This window comes from Rhinopithecus bieti, unplaced genomic scaffold (assembly GCF_001698545.2).
Source record: "Rhinopithecus bieti isolate Rb0 unplaced genomic scaffold, ASM169854v2 scaffold_7888, whole genome shotgun sequence".
In the NCBI taxonomy this organism is placed as follows: Eukaryota; Metazoa; Chordata; class Mammalia; order Primates; family Cercopithecidae; genus Rhinopithecus; species Rhinopithecus bieti.
In genome coordinates this window covers 1,882,885-1,904,261 of record NW_016805944.1, presented here as the reverse complement: position 1 = coordinate 1,904,261, position 21,377 = coordinate 1,882,885, and the positions used below count along the sequence as shown (strand labels likewise).

Below are 21,377 nucleotides of genomic sequence, written 5' to 3'. Positions count from 1 at the left end.
CCGCTGCTGTGAGTCAGATTCCACACACACAGCCTTTATTGAACAGCTGCTGGGCAGTGGGCAGGCAGGAATCCCACCCCAGTCCTGACCGCAGCTGGGACCCCTTTGCCTCCTGTGACACCCCCACCTCGCTTTGATACCCACTTCCTGAGTAAATGTGACCCCTAGGGCCTGGGATCCCCAGCACTAGCCCCAACACCATCCCCAAATGCAGCAGCCTGGGGCCCAATGCAGCCGCCTTCTCCTGAGGCCGGTGAGACTGGGGGCAGCAGTGCGGCTCGGCGGGTGCTGGGCAGGCTTAAGATTTCGGAATCACCACCTGGAACTTACCTGGAAGAGAAGGCCTGGCTTAGGCTTGAGGATGGGATGGGAGAGAGGCAGAGGGCACCTGGACAGCTCTTAGGTGCTCACCCCTGTCCTGCACTGACACCCCAGTGGCTAGGTTGGGCTATTTCCTCCCGCCCACGTGGCCACATCCCTGGGCTGTGTGAGTAACCAGGGGCATGAGGGCCACGAATGTGGCCACAGGGAGGCGCCCAGCACAGGCTTCTGTGGTATGCATCACTCGGTCCTACCCCACGGGGGCCGTGGGGCCCCCCCCACAAATGGGCCTGGGGAACCAGCAGAGCGAAAATAACTGAAGGTTGGGGAGGTGGTGGGACAGGCTGTCCCCAGGCAGAAATGGGGTTCCAGCTTGTCTGACAGAGGACACCTAGTCAGGCAGGCTGCAAGTTCCTTGAAACCTGCCATCCCCCACATCAAAGGATCAGCAAGGATGACTTCTATTACGTCCACCTGGGATCCCGTGCTGGGAAAAGATGTTCAACACAGCCAGACAGTTCTCTCTGCAGGGCTGGCGACGTCATGGAGCCAGGGGCACAGATGGGCCTGCACTGGCTGTGTGGCTGAGCAGGTGACTTAAACCTGGGCCTGCCTCCCAGGCACCCACACAGGAGTGGGGCTGGAACTCTGAAGGCCTCAGCAACTCAAGGGATGAGAAGAATCCCCCCAACCCGCCATGACTTACAGATAGGCAGGGCTGCCACAGAAGCGGTGACCACACTCTCAATGCCCAGGGTACAGAGGGCGCCACGCAGAAGGCCGCAGGTGAAGGCCAGGAACTGGGGAGGGGACACAGATAAGCATGGGAAGAGAGGGGAGGCCAGCATCGAGGTCTGGGGCACTCCTTAGGCCTGGGAGAGGCCTGACGTGGGGCAGAGGCTGGGTAACAGGAAGGGAGGTGTGGACAAGGCCCCAGCTCCCCCCATACCTTGGGCGCTTCCTCCAGATACTGCAGGCCAGAGGCCATCGGAAGGAGGAGGGGGAAGCTGTTGTCTTGCAGGACGTAGGTCCCCTGGGGGAGAGGAGAGGCCGGTGGGTGGGGGCGGGGCCTGCACATTTGAAGCGCAGGGAGGGGAAGCGGGAACCCAGGTCCTAGATTGGGCTGAGATTGGGAAGTCCCCCTCCCTGAGAACCACTGGAATCATGGCCTTGGCCGCCAGTGCTCCAGTAGGGCCCAGGGCTTCCAAACTTGGACTAGGTGCCTGTGCCCTGGGGAGTGTGGGTCCTGCCCTCGCCTCCCAGGGTTGCGCAGAAAAGCTGGGGACCCGGCCCAGGAAACTGCGGAGGGGCGGGCACAGCCTGTATTCACTGGGGAACTAGACCAGCTTGGGACAAGCAGCATCGCACTGGGGGAAGGGCAGGCAGCCACCAGGGGCTTTCTGCCCATGCATTGCTCACTCCTGGTAGGCTGGGGAAGTTCTGGAAATACCCCCTATGCCCCAGTGCAGCCTCCTGGCTTCCCTTAGAGGATCAGACAGAGCAAGAGCTGCAGCCACCTGAGGGAAAGCTCTGGGCGGGTCCAGCAGCCGCTGCTCTGGCGCCGGGGCTTCCCCTCCCACTCTCCTGGTCTCGCCCTCGGGAGGGAGCCGGATGGGCAGGCTGGGGCGCTCCCACCTGGTGATTGGTGCGCAGGCTGTCCATCTGCTTCTGGAACACAGCCACCCACAGGTCTTTGCACAAGAACTTGAGGACATCCAGCTCCTCCCTGAAGGCCAGCGTCTCCCGGGGCAGTCTGGTGGGGCAGTGCCAGGCTGAGGCCGTGGGGCCGGGCGAGGAACAGGGAAGAAGCCAGGCCCATCTCCCACATGAAGCAATGCAACCTCCCTGCCCGGGGCCTGCCCAGCCCTGCCAGCTAGGCTCGGGGAGAGCAGGGGGAGCCGCGCTCACCTCTCGCCTAGAGCCCGGCCCACGCGGAACCCCATACCCTCCAGGACCGACAGGCTCATCTTCTGTCCCTAGAAGGCCAGGGGAGAGACACTCAGGAGCCCTTGGCCACCTCGAACCCGGGGCCACCCCTGGCCACCTGCCAGGGGACCCAAAGACCAATTTGCCAGTGCCCATCAATCAGTTCAGGGGTAAGCAGGGAGAGGCTCTGGCACAGCCTGGCCAGGGCAGGGGCAGGCCTCTAGGGCACCAGGGCTCCCTCACCCACCTCTGCAGACCTCGCAGGCTCTCTGGATCCCCAGATCATCAGCCCCCAAGAACCAGCTCCTCCTTCCCCCAGGAACAATGGGGGTCTTCCCCAGGTTCCCTGCCCCCTGCACGACTCTTCCTCACAACACCGGTCACACGCTGTACATGCTTTCAGCACGAACCCTCACAATGCCCTGGAAGTGGGAGCTGTGACTCCACCAAGAGGCTCCAGGTGACCTGCCCAAGGGCTGGCGGCTGGGCCAAAGGAAAATGAGCTGTGGAAGTCAACCATGATCATCATGCCTTATAATATTGGCCAAGATCCCTGGGGGTACACATGGAAGCTCAGAACAGGCGGCAGATCTTTGGGTACTCAGGAAGGACAGTGGCATTCATGTAGTGTCTGGAGGGTAGGCCAGGGTCCACACAGGAGGGGACTGTGCTGGCAGAGGCAGGCCCCAGGCAGGAGGGCTGCACTCAGTGTCTGTCCACGTGCCTGTGTGTGTGGATGGCATGGCTGGAAGAGATGAGGTGTTCATGAATTTTTTTTTTTTTTTAAAGATGTTGTTTCACTTCATTGCCCGGGCTGGAGTGCAGTAGCCTGATCTCGACTCACTGCAACTTCCGACTCCTGGGTTCTAGCAATTCTCCTGCCTCAGCCTCCCAAGTAGCTGGGACTACAGGTGCCCACCACCACGCCCGAATAATTTTTTGTATTTCAGTAGAGAAGGGGTTTCACTGTGTTGCCCAGGCTGGTCTTGAACTCCTGAACTCAGGCAATCCACCCACCTCGGCCTCCCAAAGTGCTGGGATTACAGGTGTGAGCCACTGCTCCTGGCAATTTTTCTTTTTTGGAGACAGAGTCTCACTGTGGCCCAGGCTAGAGTGCAGTGGTACACTGTAGGCTCACTGCAACCTCCACCTCCCGTGTTCAAGCAATTCTCCTGCCTCAGCCTCCCGAGTAGCTGGGATTACAGGTGTGTGTGTCACCACACCTGGCTAATTTTTGTATTTTTGGTAGATATGGGGCTTCACCATGTTGGCCAGGCTGGTCTCAAACTCCTAGCCTCAAATGATCCGCCCGCCTTGGCCTCCCAAAGTGCTGGGATTACAGGCAAGAGCCACTGCACCTGGCCATGGATTTTTTTTTCCCCCTCCGGTGATTTGCTGCAAGCAGAGGAAGCGGGGGGCCCAGACTGGGGGCACACCAGAAATCCCAGGATGGCTTGGGCGTGAGGTGCCAGGTTTCTCAGAGAAAGCTTGGCAGAGCTGAAGTGGGGGAACAGAGGAGAGGCTGGTGTGTAGCCCTGAGCTGAAGGAAGCTCACCCTCCTGCTGGTTGCTCTCAGGAGCCTGCAGTCACCTGGGCTGAGCCCTGCAGCCCTCCCTCTCCTGCCCTCCACCCCCACCTTCACTCAGGAGTGGCAGTTACAGCCTCCTCCCTCCAGGGCTGCACCATCAACGCAGCCATCCGAATGGGAATGGGAATTCTCTGCTTGGCTCCAGTCCTGGAGAGGGTCTCCCAGCCTGGAGAGGGTGTCCGAGGAAGGCTTCTTGCAGCCTGCCGGTCCAGCTGCCTCCATCCCTCCCTCACCCTCTCCACCCACTCGGGACACTCGCTTTCCTTGGTTGGGAAGGCTCAGACTTCTGGGCCTTTGTACTGACTTCCTTCCCTCCCTCCCAGTTGGCGTCCCCAGCGCTGCCCACTGCGCACTGTCAATGGATGAGGACACAGCTCTGTGAAGGTGGGGACCCAGGCTGATCAATTCACATCCGGCCTTCCGCAGCCAACATAGGGCTTGGCATGTGGGTGGTGCTTAATAGACTGGCTGATGAGACAACATGCGTCAACAAAGGACACAGTAAGTCCTCACCTAATGCTGTCAACGGGCTCTGGGAAACTACGGCTTTAAGCAAAATGACACATGATGAAACCAATTTCACGCAGGTTAATTAACATAAACAAGAGTGAAGTTCCAATGCCATGTTTCTGGTACAAAAACATCACCAAACTTCTAAATAACAATGAAAACGTAATATTAAACACTGAAATAAACGTGAGCTACACATACATATGAGAAAGATTAGGCTGGGCGCAGTGAGTCACTCCTGTAATCCTAGCACTTTGGGAGGCTGAGGCAGGTGGATCACCTGAGGTTAGGAGTGCAAGACCAGCCTGGCCAACACAGCGAAGCCCTGTCGCTACTAAAAATACAAAAATTAGCCGGGCATGGTGGCAGGCACCTGTAATCCCAGCTACTTGGGAGTCTGAGGCAGGAGAATTGCTTGAACCCGGGAGACAGAGGTGTCAGTGAGCCAAGATCATCCCACTGCACTCCAGTCTGGGCGACAAAAGCGAGACTGTCTCAAAAATAAATAAATAAATAAAGATTAAAACAAGTAAGATAGGTTGGGCACGGTGGCTCATGCCTGCAATCCTAGCACTTTGTGGGTCACTTGAGCCTGAGGTTTTTTTTTTTTTTTTTGAGACGGAGTTTCCCTCTGTCACCCAGGCTGGAGTGCAGTGGCGCGATCTCGGCTCACTGCAAGCTCTGCCTCCCAGGTTCAAATCATTCTCCTGCCTCAGCCTCCCAAGTAGCTGGGACCACAGGCGCCCGCCACCAAGCCCGGCTAAGTTTTTTGTATTTTTAGTAGAGACAGGGTTTCACCTTGTTAGCCAGGATGGCCTCCATCTCCTGACCTCGTGATCCACCCGCCTCGACCTCCCAAAGTGCTGGGATTACAGGCGTGGGCCACCGTGCCCAGCTGAGCCCAGGAGTTTGAGTCCACCCTTGGCGACATGGCGAAACCCCTTCTCTACAAAAAAATACAAAAGTTAGCTATGCGTGGTGGCGGGCACATGTGTCCCAGCTACTTAGGAAGCTGAGGCAGGAGGATCGTCTGAGCCCAGGAGGTCACAACTACAGTGAGCCACGATCATGCCGCTGTGCGCCAGCACAGGCAACAGAGCAAGACCCTGTCTTAAAAAATAAATAAAAACCAAAAAACCGGCCGGGCACGGTGGCTCAAGCCTGTAATCCCAGCACTTTGGGAGGCCGAGATGGGCAGATCATGAGGTCAGGAGATCGAGACCATCCTGGCTAACACGGTGAAACCCCGTCTCTACTAAAAAATACAAAAAAGTAGCCGGGCGAGGTGGCGGGCGTCTGTAGTCCCAGCTACTCGGGAGGCTGAGACAGGAGAATGGCGTGAACCCGGGAGGCGGAGCTTGCAGGAAGCTGAGATTTGGCCACTGCACTCCCGCCTGGGCGGCAGAGAGAGACTCCGTCTCAAAAAAAAAAAAAAAAAAAAACCACAAAAAACCAGGAAGACATTTACTTACTTCCTCCAGCTCAGGGTCCTGGGGGGCTAGAGCCTGTCCCGGCAGGGCCAAAAGCAGGAATGGACCCTGGACAGGATGCCATCCCATCACAGGGCACACACAGGTCCCTAATCACTCATGCTGGGCCCATGGAGACCCGGGAGCTCACCTAACGGACACACCCCAAGGATGCACAAGGAAAGGAGTGCCCAGAGGAACCTGCACCAGCACGGGGAGAACCTGCAACCACCACCCAGACAGTGGTCCCGGGAATCAGTACTTTTTCCTCATCAATATCACAACAAAGTATTATTCCAGGACCAGCAAACTGTGCGGCAGGAGTTTTCTACAGCCCTCGTTTTACCTTTCCACTCTCACAGGAGGCTGTATTTCCAGACGGAAACTGGGGGTCCGAGGTTAAGAACCCATCCAAGGCACCTTCAGCACAGGGCTGTCTTTCACACCCCAGCAGGTCCACATAGGAGGGTGGGTGGGGTGACAGCCATGGCTGTTGAGGGCCTCATGGAAGTGGGGTGCGCTTGGAATGGGGGAGGTGCTGAGCTGAGGTCGCCCATATCTGAAGCTAAGGTGCCCTTTCCTCTGCCTGGCCCCTTGCCAGGCCTTGCCCTCCTGGGTGACAATGACACGACTTCCTGTTGCACTGGCTCCCTCTGGTGTCACCACCTGCTTTCCTCCGGTGTCCTCAGGCACAGCAGAGGCTCAGGGAAGGGGCCGATGACTGCAGGAGAAGGGCAGGTGTGTGAGAGAGACAGGGTGGGAAGAGACCCCTGCCCGTGGGTCCTTCATAGCAGCACTACCAGCAGCGCAGGTGCAGAACCACCGCCCGGGTCCAGATCCACCCCAGCACTTACTACCTGTGGGACCTGGGCCAGCACTTACCACGTGTGCGACCTGGGCCAGTGGTTGAATGTCTGTGCCTCAGTTTCCTCATGTAAAAAGGAGGGTCATTTTGTTTGTTTTTGAGACAGGGTCTCATTCTGTCACCCAGGCTGCAGTGCAATGGCACGATCTTGGCTCACTGCAGCCTCTACCTCCTGGGTTCAGGTGATCGTCCTACCTCCGCCTCCCAAGTAGCTGGGACTACAGGTGTGAACCATCACGCCTGGCCCAAAGGAGGGGAATATTAATGGCAGCTACCTCCAGGATCCTCACCAGGAGTAAGGGTTGGTAAAGGCAACCTGAGTACTTCAAGGCAGCTCTGGGAGCCTTACTTATTGTCATTTACAGCCTCTATGTCTGTCAAACGAGGAGACGGCCCCAGCCAATGAGGGATGAAGCCCTTGGCTGGAGGAAAACCTCAGGAAGGAAGGGGGTCTGTTCTGTGGGCTCCTGTAGCCAGCACCTAGAACAGCCCGGGCGAGAGCTCGCTGCCTGGTGGCTGCGGCTCCTGTGTCACCTCCTCCTGCAGCGCAGCTCCTGGAGGTAGGGCCCAGGCTCCACTCTGACAGAACACATCTGTGTCCCTGCGTGTAAGGGCACCTTCATGTCCCTCTCTAGTTCATGCCACAAACATTTCTTGGTGTCCTCCAGGAGCTCACCTACCGTGCCTGGTGGGGTTGACAGGTGCCCAGATGATGCCAACTGACAATCTAGGAAGGGCTGGGAGACTGAGTGCAAGGGGCCCGGGCAGTGCCGTGCAGAGCCTGCCCTCCAGGAGAGGGCCAGAGGGGGCAGGCATTCCAAGCAAAGGGCATGTGCCAAGGCAGGGGTGAGAAGTGGGAAGGGAAGGGGCCCTCAGAGTGGACTGCAGAGGGGGCATTTTCCCCTGCAGGCAAGTGCAGCCAACCCGAGGGTCAATGCAGGCCACGCTGCCTGAATGTCAGCCACAGTGGGCCACAGGCTCAGTCCCTGCCCTGCTGGAGCTGGCGTTTTACCCGGGGAGTGGGCAAAGATGCAATGGCCAGCTTCACTATGCTCACAGCGACTGCCAAGAGGGAGGCAGGGTGTGCTGCGAGGGTGCACGCCCATCCCTAGGAAGCACCCCGACTGCACTGAGCCTGAGGGAAGAGGAAGAGTTCAACAGTGGGAGTGGGCTGTGAAGGCACACCAGGCCCAAGTCACAGCCATGACGGCGGCCCCTGGAAGGGTGAGTCGGGGCAGAGAGTCAGTGGGGTCCATCAGCCAGGCCAGGAGCGTGGAGTCTAAAGGGGTTCCAGCAAGTTCAGCTTTTCCCTTCACGAACTTCACGCTGCCTGGGTTTGAGTCTCGGCCCTGCCACTCACTGGCTGTGTGACCCTGGGCAGATTATTCAACCATCCCATGCCTCAGTCTCCCCACATGCACCATGGGGCTAATGGCAGCGCCTGCTCACAGTGGCGGTGTGACTGGCAGGTGGCAGCAGCTGGATACACGGCTGTGTGACTGTTGGCCCCACTGCACCCAGCCCTCGACGGGGGCCATTCAGATCCCTGCTGAACTGAAAAGGGATGTGGGGAATCACAGCAAAAGGGAGGGGCCAAGGAGGAGCAGGAGACAGGGAAGAAAGGGCAGAGGAGGAAGGGAGAAGCCTCTACCCACCTCATCACAGGGAGACTTGGTGGCGTCCATGCCTGTGTCACTGCAAAAGCTCTTCAGAGATCAGGGGTTTATCTTGTTAAAAACAGAAGGGGCTGGGCGTGGGGGCTCTTGCCTGTAATCCCAGCGCTTTGGGAGGCCAAGGCGGGACGATCACTTGAGGGTAGGAGTTTGAGACCAGCCTGGCCAACATGGCAAAACCCTGTCTCTACTAAAAATAAGAAAATTAGCTGGGCGTGGTGGCACACACCTGTAATCCCAGCTATTCAGAAGGCTGAGCCACCAGGATCGCTTGAACCCGGGAGGCAGAGGTTTCAGTGAGCTGAGATCACGCCACTGCATTCCAGCCTGGGCGACAGAGCAAGACTCAGTCTCAAACAAAACAAAACAAAAACCAAAAACAAAACAGAAGGGCTGGCCAGACAGAGACTCTCCCATTCATATGAATCTGCCAGAGCCCAGCCCAGAGCCGGTGCATTTCTGGGGCTCCCCACACCTGCCTCTGCTGAGTTTACACACAGACCGGATGAAAGGAAAGGCAGAAAGGAAGTCTTATCAGTATCGGTGCTAATGACATCCACTACACAGGAAGGATCAATCAGACACAAAGCAGAGTTCCTGGAAATGAACAAATATGGTGGCCAAAATCAACACTTTTTAACAAGGGAATTGAATAGCAGAGAAACCTGTAAGACAGGTAACACCTCCCAGCAAGAAGAAAAACAGGAGGGAGGAAAAAATGAGAGAAAAGCTACAAGATGCTTGGAAGAGATGCAGGAAGTCTAATCTTCCCTGCGGTGCCTACAGGACATACAGGGAACAATGCAGAAGAAATCATCAGAGATCACAGGAGAAAAATGTCCTGAGCTAAACGAAGATCCACATGTCCAGACTGAAGCCGAGGGGTAAGCTCTAAGGAGGATGAATGGAAAATGCAAACCAAAGCCCCTTCAGACACTTGGGAACAGAGAACATTCTGCCCTGAAGTGGGAGGGAGGCGGGTGGGGGCCATGTGCTCCGCCCCTTCCTGTCTCTTGTGTCTGCCCTACCCCTCCATTGTTTTTTAGGCACCTGCTAGCTCCTGGGCAGAGGCTGACCCTGTTCAACGCCCACCTGCAGAGCCACTCTGTGCCAGGCCCAGGGGTGTGGTGGGGAACCCAGGGAAGAAGCAGCCCTGGTTAAGAAAAGCACAGAGAGAGAAGTGCTAGCACATGGATGGGTGAGTGAGGGGTGGGTACGAGAAGCCTGCAGGACTTCCCCGCTGTCGCCCTCAACTCTCCTCCCTCATCCAGCAAGGCGCCCTGAGCAAAACCAGATCCTGCCTCTGCCCACTCAGAACTCCCCATCCTGTCCCCTGGCCCGGCCCAGAAGGTTAGCCCGCCACAGCCTCTGCCCTAAGCTCCTGCAGCAGCGGGGCCCTTCCCAGGCCAATCTCCATCCAGTCCATTCCTGTGGCCAGGGAGGCATTTCTAGAATGTAAATATGAGCCAGGTGCACCTCAGTTTAAACCCTGCTATGGTTCCCACTGCCTTCGGGGTGGAACCCCAGTTCCCAGGAGGGCCTCGCTGGGGCTCCCAGCCTCAGATGCTCAGAGCGGCATTCCGGGCAGGGACCTATCTGACAGCTGCTCCGCCCGCCCCACACCCTCCTCAGATAAGGGGCTGCCCAAGTGCACTCTCGAGGCGTGGTGGATGGAGGCCTGGCCCAGCAGGGCTGTTCTCAGGGCGCCTCGGGCCTGGTCTCAGACAGTGGGTGACAGCGCCTTAGGTCTTTACTACATGCACTCAGAGGAATCCTCTTTGCCCAAGGCTTCCCTTATCTTCAAAGCCTCTGAGATAGAAAAGCCACAGCCGCTTCCTCCAAGCGGCTGTGAGAACAAAGGCCTTCCTGGCCTCTCTGGCGGGTTCTCCAGTTCACAACCTGTGACAGCCCAGGAGAACAGCCACAAATAACCACTGTACCAGGCAGGATAGGAGGTCACAAAAGCCCTACACACTGGCTATGGCTCCTGGGCACCTGTGCTATGGGAACAGAGACGAAGAAGCCACCATCCCTGTCCTCAAGGAGCTGTGGAGCTGGTGGGAAAGGCAGGCCTGCACTACCCAGAAGCCCTGAGGCCAGAAGCCTGAGTTCTAATTTTGCCTTTGAGTCTTGCTGAACAGCCTCGGGAAGTCCCTTCCTCTCCCAAGCATGGGTCCCTCCTCTGTGAATCGGGAGGGCTGTCCTGAGGACTAAATGCAGTCAGCACTGTGCAAGTGCTGCACAGACGCCCTCAGGAAATGGGAGGCCTGTCTGGTTCAGAGGAACCCTTTTGGGCCAAAGAGAAGGAATGAAGAGAGGAGGCGGGGCCAATAAAGAGAAAGGACTGAGGAAATGAAGCTGTTTTTCATGATGGGCCCCCTGAGAAACGGGGCTCCCCAGGAGGAAGGAGTGCGGGGAACGATGCGGTTCTTGCCCCTGGCTGCACCGAGAGCCACCTGGGAGCTTTCCGAGGCCTGACACTCAGGCCTCGCCCCAATCGGGTTTGTCGGAGTCTCTGGTGTGGGACTCCAGCATCGGAACGTAGTGGCAGCTGGGTAGGGAACCCCTGCCCAAGATCCCAGGCACACTCATGTGCTCTAAAAGGCAGAGCTGAGTAAGCCAGTTTCTCACACTCGCTTGACCACAGAAACCCATTAAAATCCCTCCCAGGGCAAATACCAGAAAATGCAAGTGAGAGTTTACAGCACAGGCTTTGGAAGTGGGAGGCCTGGTTGCGGTCCTGACTCTGCCACTTGAGAGCATGGAATTCCGTCCATCAAAGCCTCCGCCGCCTCATCTATAAATCAGGGAGGACCACGCCAACCTCTCTGGATCGTCAGAAGATCAAATGAAATCAAAAGTGAGAAGCCATGAGTACGCACAGGAAGCACTCATATGGGGGGAGGGAGGGAGCAGCTAGCACTGCTCATAAACCAAATGAATCCCAGTTCCCACCCATCCCCACCCACCACGACACAGGCTCTGCATTCACCTCCTCAACATGTCCACGCTGAGGACCCACTACGATCCAGGGCATATAGTGGTCATCAATACACACCCAGGCCCATCCCACACAAAGTACACTCCGGCAGGGGGAGATGCATGTGAATCAAAGGATCATACAGATACACAATTCAGATGCATTCTGGCAGGGCATGGTGGCGCACACCTGTAATCCCAGGTGTGAGTTTTTGGAAGATCGCTTGAGCCCAGGAGTTCAAGGGCAGCCTGGGCAACATTGTGAGAACCCATCTCTACAAAAAATTTAAAAATTAGCAGAGGCTAGGCACGGTGGTGACTCAAGCCTGTAATCCCAGCACTTTGGGAGGCTGAGACGGGCGGACCACGAGGTCAGGAGATGGAGACCATGCTGGCTAACCCGGTGAAACCCCGTCTCTACTAAAGAATACAAACAACTAGCTGGGCGAGGTGGCAAGCGTCTGTAGTCCCAGGTACTCGGGAGGCTGAGGCAGAAGAATGGCATAAACCCGGGAGGCGGAGCTTGCAGTGAGCTGAGATCCAGTCACTGCATTCCAGCCTGGTGACAGAGCAAGACTGTCTCAAAAAACAAACAAACAAACAAACAAACAAACAAAAAAATTAGCAGGGCATGGTGGTGTGCACTCCTAGCTACTCAGGAGGCTGAGGTGGGAGGATCACTTGAGCCCAGGAGTGTGAGGCTACAGTGAACTATGATCATGCTACTGAACTCCAGCTTGGGTGACAGAGCAAGACTCTCTTTAAAAAAAAAAAAAAATCAGATACATCCTTATTGAGTATGATGAAGCCTACCAAGAAAAAAGTGGGAGAGCGAGACCAGAAGAATGTATAAAGGAGATCCAAATTTGACTGGGGGCTCAGGGAAGGCATCCCTGAGGAAGGGATTGTTGTGCTAAGATCTGAAGGATTAATAGGTGTTAGCATGATGAAGATGTGACAGGTGGAATGGGCTGGGAGAAGGGAGCAGGCTCATTTAACAGGAGCAGAGGGGAAAGTGCTGGACCAGGGCAGAGGAGGGGCCACGTGGGAAAGGTATTTAGACAGCAGACTGGGCAGAGCCTGGGGCAGGGTTGCAGGTAAGGGAGAAAAGGCAGGTGTCAGGACTCCGGGGTTTCTGGTTTGAAGGCCAGGAAGGATATGGAGTGTTGAGACATTACCACCCACCCCCAGGCTGATGCATACTCTCTGGGCCATGCTGTATCTTCCTCATAGCAGTTACACAATGTACCAGATACTTTACTCATTTACTGTCTGTCTCCTCCAATGATGACAAAGCTCCAGGAGGACAAAAATTTTTGATGGCTCACTGAGTAATCCCCATGATTTTTTAGAGACAGGGTCTCACTCTGTCACCCAGGCTGGAGTGCAATGGCATGATCATAGCTCACTGCAGCCTTGAACTCCTGGGCCCAGGTGATCCTCCCACCTCAGGCTCCCAAGTTGCTGGTAGTATAGGCATATGTCATCACACCCAGCTAATTTTAAAATTTTCTTAGCCAGGCGCAGTGGCTCATGACTGTAATCCCAGCACTTTGGGAGGCTGAGGCAAGCAGATCACGAGGTCAGGAGATTGAAACCATCCTGGCTAACATGGTGAAACCCCGTCTCTACTAAAAATACAAAAAAAAAAAAAAAAACCACACACAATTAGCCAGGAGTGGTGGCGGGCACCTGTAGTCCCAACTACTCAGGAGGCTGAGGTGGGAGAATGGCGTGAACCCAGGAGGCAGAGCTTGCAGTGAACCAAGATTGCGCCAGCCTGGGCGACAGAGAGAGAGAGACTCTGTCTCGAAAATAAATAAATAAAAATAAATAAAAATTAAAAAATTAAAATTTAGAGGTGGGGTCTTGCTATGTTGTCCAGGCTAGTCTTGAACACTGGGCCTCAAGTGATCCTCCCACCTCTGCCTCCTGAGTACCTGGGATTACAGGTGCAAGTCGCCACAGCTGGCTAAATGCATTTTTGATGTATGATGTTTTCTTTTATTTTTTTGAGACAGGGTCTTGCTCTGTCGCCCAGGCTGGACTGCAGTGGCCGGATCTCAACTCACTGCAAGCTTCGCCTCGCGGGTTTACGCCATTCTCCTGCCTCAGCCTCTCGAGCAGCTGGGACTACAGGCGCCCGCCACCTCGCCCGGCTAGTTTTTTGTATTTTTTTAGTAGAGACGGGGTTTCACCGTATTAGCCAGGATGGTCTCAATCTCCTGACCTCGTGATCCGCCCGTCTTGGCATCCCAAAGTGCTGGGATTACAGGCTTGAGCCACCGCGCCCGGCCGATTTATGATGTTTTCAACTTATGACAGGTTTATATCTGTATGTCGAGATGGTAACAAGCAACATCCTCCCTGGGGCTTCTAATCCTAGAAGGAAACCAGAGCCAATAAAAATGTCTTACATGGCCAGGCACAGTGGCTCACGCCTATAATCCCAGCACTTTGGGAGGCTGAGGTGGGTGAATCACGAGGTCAGGAGTTCGAGACCAGCCTGGCTAAGATGGTGAAAGCCCATCTCTACTCAACATAAAAAAAAAAAAATTGGCCAGGCGCAGTAGCTCACACCCGTAATCCTAGCACTTTGGGAGGCCCAGACGGGTGGATCACGAGGTCAGGAGATGGAGACCATCCTGGCTAACACAGTGAAACCCCGTCTCTACTAAAAAAAAAAACAAATACAAAAAATTAGCCGGGGGTGGTGGTGGGTGCCTGTAGTCCCAGCTACTCGGGAGGCTGAGGCAGGAGAATGGTGTGAACCTGGGAGGCGGAGCTTGCAGTGAGTCGAGATTGCGTCACTGCACTCCAGCCTGGGCGACAGAGGAAGACTCTGTCTCAAAAAAAAAAAAAAATTAGCTATGCATGAGCCTTTGAGGTGGACGATGCAGGGAGCCAACACTGCAATACTACACTCCAGCATGGGTGACAGAGTGAGACCCCCCATCTCAAAAACAAAACAAGGACGGGCATGGTGGCTCATGCCTGTAATCCCAGCACTCTGGGAGGCCAAGGCAGGCAGATCGCCTGAGGTCAGGAGTTCAAGACCAGCTTGACCAACATGGAGAAATCCCATCTCTACTAAACACACAAAATTGGCTGGGCGTGGTGGCATATGCCTGTAATCCCAGCTACTCCGGAGGCAGAGGCAGAAGAATCACTTGAACCCAGGAGGCGGAGGCTGTGGTGAGCCAAGATTGTGCCATTGCACTCCAGCCTGGGCAACAAGAGCAAAACTCCGTCTCAAAAACAAAAACAAAGACAAAAAAAGGCCATGCGCCCTAGCTCACGCCTATAATCCCAGCACTTTGGGAAGCCAAGGCACATGCATCGCCTGGGGTCGGGTGTTCTGAGACCAGCCTGGCCAACGTGGCAAAACCCCATTTCTACTAAAAATACAAAAATTAGCCAGTAGTGGTGGCGCCAGCTGCGCTTGTGGTCCCAGCTACCTGGGAGGCTGAGAAGTGGGATGATCGCTTGAACCTAGGAGGTTGAGGTAGCAGTGAGCCATGATTGCATCACTGCACTCCAGGCAGCCTGGACAACCAATCAGGACCCTGTTATGCGTGCGCACACACACATCCCAGGCCAGTCGTGGTAGTTCACGCCTGTGATCCCAGCACTTTGGGAGGCCCAGGCAGAAGAATTACTTGAGTCTAGGGGTTCAAGACCAGCCTGGGCAACATGGCAAAACCCTATCTCTTTTTTTTTTCCTGAGACGAGTCTCGCTCTGTCGCCCAGGCTGGAGTGCAATGGCACAATCTTGGCTCACTGCAACCTCCGCCTCCCAGATTCAAGCCATTCTCCTGTCTCAGACTCCAGAGTAGCTGGGATTACAGGTACTCGCCATCATGCTTGGCTAATTTTTGTAGAGACGGGGTTTCATCATGTTGGCCAGGCTGGTCTTGAACTCCTGACCTCAGGTGATCCGACCGCCTCGGCCTCCCAAAGTGCTGGGATTACAGGTGTGAGCCACAGCACCCAACCGGCATATTTCAGTTTGTTATTTGACTCCCCTAGTGAAATGTAAGCTTCACGAGGACAGGGATTCTGTCTTAGAACAGTGCCTAGAATACAAGACACTCAGTAAGTGGGTGTCGCATGAATAAATGTCCCATGCTGAAGCTCAGGTACGTTATGATGCTCATTTTACAAAAGAGAAAACTAGGACACACAAAGATTAAGTCATTGGGTCGCACACCTTGTGAGTGCCGAGTCCTCAGCACACGCCCAATAACAGCATTATTATGATTACTTGCCGCTTACTCAGGCCGTGAGCTAAGTGCTCAATTTAGTCATCTCGCTCAATTGAGTCATCTCGCTCAATTTAGCAATAATCCCGAGCCGTCACCGTCGCGAACCCCACTTTCCAGAGGAGGAAGCCAGCGCCAGACGTTGCCTTGCAAGGCCGGGGCTGGGTCGGGGTTCGAACCCGGACGCCTGACAGGCCCTCCGCTCTCCCCGAGGCGTTACCGTGGTGGCCCCCGCTTCCTCCCCACGGGACCTGGCGCTCACCCCCGGGCCGGGGTCGGGGTCGTGAGCCCACAGCTCCGCCACCATCTCCGTGTGAAGAAACTCGAAGAGCACAGTATCCGCCATGAGCCCTCCTCGCACGCCTAAAGATGCGCCCAGCGCTTCCCGCTCTCATTGGCCAGGCTTGGTAAGCCACGCCTCTCAAGTCACGGCGCGAGCCCTCCTACTCCCGCTTCCACTGGTGTTTTAGACTAGCCCCGCCTCCCCACCTCGGGCTCATGTGGTGTGCGCGTGATCCTGGGATACTAGGGGGCGGGCCTACTCCTCCTCTGGCCACACGTGACAACATCTTCGGCCCTTGCTGCCGTCCCTTCCCTATTTCCGGGTTCTCGAGCATTCCTATTGGTCAAATTACTCGGCTTTTAAAATCCCTATTTGTCCACTCCAGACTTTCTTCGTCGCACAACCTGGAAAAGCCGGCCCAGCCGCTTCTCCATTGGCAGTTCCTCCATTCATGTGATCTTCTGCACGCTCCCTCAAAGCTGATGCTGAGAACTTGCATCCTGATTGGTAGCCGAGCGAATCCACGTGATTTGGCTGCTAATGCCCGCCCAACCCGCTCCCCTATTGGTCGAGATCGCAGCCCTTCAGCTGCCAGGGTGAGGACTCGGCACTCGGGCTAGGAAGAGGATCCCGCAGGCTCGGAGCGTCAGCTGCCGGGTACGGTCTTTAGCTATAGCGCTTCCCCCATCCCATGAGTGCCCCCAGCGGAGTCCAGTCGGACTGTCATCCTTTCTGCGACTCTGGCACTGGTCCCGAGCAGCTCAAGGGCCCGAGTGCTTCCGGGTCTGAGATGGGCATGGTGGACCAGGTGGAGGGTGTGGCCGCTACTAGGAGGCAAATTCGTAAAGAGCTTGGCTTGGGACTCCGGGAACTCGGGCCCCAGATCCCTGATGGAGCTGGTCTTCAGTTTCCCCATCTGTACGCTGAAGAGCCTGGGGTCCAGTAACCCCCATCATCACCCAGTTTACAGAAGAGGAAACTGAGGCCCAGGCAGGGGGAGCAACTGACCCCAAGTCGTTAAGAGAATCAGCGAAGGGGCTGGGAATCCAGGATCTGCGCCTTTTACCCACCCCGGCGCTCGTCTCACGTGCAGTCCCTTCGTTCTTCTCCCCTAGCTCGGCGCCATGGCGTCCCAGGGTCGTCGGCGGAGGCCCCTGCGGAGGCCGGAGACGGTGGTGCCTGGGGAGGCGACCGAGACGGATTCCGAGCCCTCTGTGTCCTCGTCGGAGGAGGAGGAGCTGTACCTGGGTCCCTCGGGCCCGACGCGCGGCCGCCCCACGGGGCTGCGGGTGGCTGGGGAGGCCGCAGAGACCGACTCGGACCCGGAGCCGGAGCCGAAGGCCGCGCCGAGGGACCTGCCTCCGCTCGTGGTGCAGCGGGAATTGGCGGAGGAGGCCTGGGGCGCGGAAGAGGCCCCGGCGCCCGCCCCCGCGCGCTCGCTCCTGCAACTTCGGCTGGCGGAGAGCCAGGCGCGGCTGGACCACGACGTGGCGGCCGCGGTGAGCGGTGTTTACCGCCGTGCGGGCCGCGACGTGGCCGCCCTGGCTGGTAGGCTGGCAGCAGCCCAAGCGGCGGGGCTGGCGGCGGCCCACAGCGTGCGCCTGGCGCGCGGGGACCTTTGTGCGCTGGCCGAGCGTCTGGACATCGTGGCTGGCTGCCGCTTGCTGCCGGACATCCGCGGCGTGCCAGGGACCGAGCCTGAGCAAGACCCGGGGCCGCGGGCCTAGCCATGATTCTACTTCCCAACCTGACTGCAATTTGGGGGTAGGCCTTGCTGCCTCTGGGACCTGACTCTGTCCCCTGTGGCTCTTATCACCCCCCCACCCCCCCGCTCCCATCTTAGTGCCACCCATAGGGGCTAATCCGGTCCCCTTGGATAATGCTTTATGTTGGATATAGTTCAACCCCTACTGTGGAGACCAGGGCCCCACTACCCTTAGATCTGGTTCCTCCACCTATCCTGACCCTGCCGCCTGGTCCTGAGCCTTACCCTGAGGCTTAGCTCCAACCTTTGATAAATAGTTGCTCCTTAATCTGTTTCCACCCTGGGGGCTCATCATGTCATATTTTGTCTTTTGCCTTTCTTTTCACGCTCGCTCTTTTTTTTTTTTTTTTTTCTTTGAGACAGGGTGTCTCTGTCACCTACGCTAGAGTGCAGTGACAGGATTATCACTCACTGCAGCCTCGACCTCCTGGGCTCAAGTGATCCTCCCAGCTCAGCCTTCCAGAGTAGCGGAGACTGCAGACCTACACCACCATGCCCAGTTGCCCGGTTAATTTTTTTTTGTGACAGTTTGAAGAGGGGAGAAGATCTCACTGTGTTGCCCAGGCTGGTCTCAAACTTCCGGGCTCAAGCGATTCTCCTACCCAGACGTCCCAAAGTGCTGGGGTTACAGGTGTGAGCTATCACACCCGGCTGTGCTCTTTCTGAGTTTGTTTCTGCTTATGGTGGAGGGCTTGTTCCCGCTCTTCCCACAGGAACCCAGGATGTGGCACAGCTTCCCTGCGGTCTTCCTTCAGTCAGTTGGCTACACCTCCCATCCTAGCTCCACCTCCAGAACTGCCCTCCTCCTGGGCTGGGTGCTTGTTTTGTTTTTAGAGACAGGGTGTCACTCTGTCGCCCAGTGCAGTGGAGTGCAGTGGCGTGATCTCGGCTCACTGCCACCTCCACCTCCAGAGTTCAAGTGATTCTCCTGCGTCAGCCTCCGGAGTAGCTAGGATTACAGGCATGCACCACCATGCCTGGCTAATTTTTATATTTTTAGTAGAGATGAGGTTTCAGCATGTTGGCCAGGCTGGTGTCGAACTCTTGGCTTCAGGTGATCCCCCAGCCTCACCTCCCAAGGTGCTGGGATTACAGGCGTGGGCCACTGCACCCGGCCAGCTGGGTCCTTGTTCTGCTGCCCAGGCTTGGCCCTGGTTCCGTGGGTTGGTTTTTTGTTCTCCCATCTTTTGCCTCCTGCCTCCTCCTTGAGCTTAGCCCCGCCCTCTCAGCCTGATTTCTGTTTCCCAAGTCCAGCTGTGCCATGGGATAGGTGGGATAGGTTTTGCTTGCTTTTGCTGTCTCCATCGTGCTTACACCTCCCTGATCCTGGGCTCTGGGGACTCCCCATGGTTTCCTTCCTTCGGCAGGCCCAAAATGATGGCCCCTCCTAACCTAAGGCAGGGGATCTTCCTCCCAACTCTGGACCAAGGTGGCATTTCCTGCACGTCCCTCCAGGCCGAGATGATGCTCGCTGTCAACTCTCTAGGCCAAAGTGGCATCTCTTCCTGACTCTCCAGACCTAAAGTGACACCCTTCAGGTACTTCGGGCCCAATTCAACCTTGCCCTGGTGCTTTGGGCTCCAGATGACAGCACTTTGCAGATAAGAACGATATGACGTGTGGATTTCACTACACTTGGCTCCTGGATACTATAAAAGGACTTGGATTTCTGATTTGGCTCAGGGACTGGGGTTAGGAGCCTCTTTCTGCTCCTTCTCACCTGCGCTTTCTTCTGATCCCAGCTCTGGTCCCTCAACCGTATTCATATTTACTCTCCCCTCCCAACCTGATACCCCTGTCCCTCATCCCAACCCAAAGCCAAGATCTTAGCCCCCAAGATGGAGAATGGGGAGGAGCTTTCTATGGCAGACTGATTAAAACTCTTAAGCATTAACCATTATGGTTAGTTCCTTTTGTCTCCCTACCTAAGCTAAGGGTGAGTTGGTTGATATCTCTGAGAATGGGGGTCCCAAGACCTCCATGCCTGGCTTACGGAAGGTGAAGCTGTAGTTGGGAAATCAGGGGCCCTAGATTTTTGCCCTGGTTCTGTATTTACTTGTATTTTATTAATTCAATGCACACATTTTGGGTACCTGACCTGTGCTGGGGCTGGGGGTGTAGCAGCCAGTCCCTGCCCTCACAGAGGTCGCAGTCCAGTGGGAGAAACAGTAATAAGATGTTCTCACAGATAGTTCTGGTAATCATAATTTATAGTTTAATTTTCAAAAATAGAGACAATAGCCTGGCCAACATGGTGAAACCCCACTGTTACTAAAAATACAAAAATTACGGGGGATGGCTCATACCTGTAATCCAAGCACTTTGGGAGGCCGAGGCATGTGCTGGTAATCCCAGCTACTCAGGGAGCTGGGGCATGAGAATCGCTTGATCCTTGGAGGCAGAGGTTGAAGTGAGCCAAGATTGTGCCACTGCACTCTAGCTTGGGCGACAGAGCAAGACCCTGTCTCAAAAATAAATAGGCCAGTCGCAGTTACACACGTCTTTAATCCCAGCACTTTGGGAGATCACCTGAGGTCAGGAGTTCTAGACTAGCCAGGCCAACATGGTGAAACCCTGTTTCCACTAAAAATACATTAGCCAGGCGTGGTGGCACATGCCTGTAATCCCAGCTACTTGGGAGGCTGAGGCAGGAGAATCGCTTGAGCCCAGGAGGTGAAGGTTGCAGTGAGCCAAGATCAGGCTACTGCACTCCAGCCTGGGTGACAGAGTGAGACTCCATCTCAAAAATAAATAAAAATAAAAAATTATTTAAAAAAAATAAAATAGAGACGAACTCTCACAGTGTTGCCCAGGTTGGTCTTGAACTCCTAAGCTCAAGGGATTCTCCCGTCTTGGCCTCCCAAAGTGCTAGGATTGCAAGCATGAGCCACTGCACCCAGCCGTAATTTATAATTTAGATACAATTTTCTTGGCACTGTGATTAGAGCCATGAAAAAGTAAAGGAGCTTTATGAAGGTGGAGCAGGATCTGTCTGACCTAATCTGGACAAGAGAGAGGAAGTGATGAGTGGTGTTGGAGCTGAGCCCAGAAGGTGGAAGTAGGTGAAATGGGAGTAGGGTGAAGAGTTGCAGACATGGAGAACAGCATATGCAAGGGCCCTGAGACAGAAGGGACCAGAACCTATTTAACAGAAGAAGATGATTTCTGCTCTCCACCTAGAGTGGAGAAGTGTGTGGGGGGTGGGGGTGGAGCAGGGGATGCTGAGTGAAGTACCAGAAAGGGCCAGATAAAGGTGAGCCTTAAAAAAATTGTATTATTGGCTGCGCGCTGTAGCTCACGCCTGTGATTACAGCATTTTGGGAGGCCGAGGCGGGCAGATCACCTGAAGCCAGGAGTTCGAGACCAGCCTGGCCAACGTGGTGAAACCCTGGCTCTACTGAAAATATAAAAATTCGCCAGGCGGCTGGGCGCGGTGGCTCACGCCTGTAATCCCAGCACTTTGGGAGGCCGAGGCAGGTGGATCACCAGGTCAAGAAATCGAGACCATCCTGGCTAACATGGTGAAACCCCATCTCTACTAAAAAATACAAAAAATTAACTGGGCATGGTGGCGGGCGCCTGTAGTCCCAGCTTCTTGGGAGGCTGAGGCAGGCGAATAGCATGAACCTGGGAACCAGAGCTTGCAGGGAGCTGAGATCGCGCCACTGCACTCCAGCCTGGGTGACAGAGCAAGACTCCGTCTCAAAAAAAAAAAAAAAAAAAAAAAAAATAGAAC

The 21,377-nt window shown here is 55.6% G+C and overlaps 2 protein-coding genes across 7 annotated transcripts in view; one reads left to right on the top strand and one right to left on the bottom strand.

Annotated features, from left to right (window-relative positions):
* Positions 1-13: 13 nt before the first annotated feature.
* On the bottom strand, positions 14-16,003 carry TRAPPC6A (trafficking protein particle complex subunit 6A). 3 transcript variants are annotated; one of them, XM_017874378.1, is made up of 6 exons: positions 15,856-15,986; positions 2,230-2,297; positions 1,957-2,074; positions 1,271-1,354; positions 1,028-1,121; positions 14-330 (listed from the first exon to the last, which is right to left on the bottom strand). In XM_017874378.1, the coding sequence occupies exons 1-6, from the start codon at positions 15,937-15,939 to the stop codon at positions 299-301; spliced, it is 480 nt and encodes a 159-aa protein (XP_017729867.1). In that variant the 5' UTR covers positions 15,940-15,986; the 3' UTR covers positions 14-298. The 3 variants fall into 3 exon arrangements, with proteins under 3 accessions (XP_017729867.1, XP_017729869.1, XP_017729868.1); XM_017874379.1 differs by having other exon boundaries at positions 19-330; positions 1,957-1,989; positions 15,856-16,003; XM_017874380.1 differs by lacking the exon at positions 2,230-2,297 and having other exon boundaries at positions 15,856-15,988.
* BLOC1S3 (biogenesis of lysosomal organelles complex 1 subunit 3) overlaps positions 15,909-21,377 on the top strand; it is a 30,677-nt gene continuing 25,208 nt past the window's right edge. For 2 of the 4 annotated variants that reach the window (XR_001886062.1, XR_001886061.1), the window contains exons 1-4: positions 15,909-16,000; positions 16,262-16,533; positions 16,992-17,640; positions 19,009-19,179. Coding sequence is in view for 1 of the 4 variants with exons in the window: in XM_017874377.1 (XP_017729866.1) it covers positions 17,001-17,603 (603 nt within the window). In the remaining 3 variants the exon portion in view is untranslated. Of the gene's footprint in view, positions 16,001-16,261; positions 16,534-16,991; positions 17,641-19,008; positions 19,537-21,377 lie in introns of those variants that run through there. The other 2 variants (XM_017874377.1, XR_001886063.1) reach the window with 2 other exon arrangements.

Coding starts and splice junctions, on each gene's coding strand:
- TRAPPC6A (XM_017874378.1), bottom strand. CDS start 15,939: ATGGCGGATACTGTGCTCTTCGAGTTTCTTCACACGGAGATGGTGGCG. Junction 2,075..2,229: donor GGCCGGGCTCTAGGCGAGAG/GTGAGCGCGGCT, acceptor CTGCCCCACCAG/ACTGCCCCGGGAGACGCTGG. Junction 1,355..1,956: donor GCCTGCGCACCAATCACCAG/GTGGGAGCGCCC, acceptor CCTCTCCCCCAG/GGGACCTACGTCCTGCAAGA.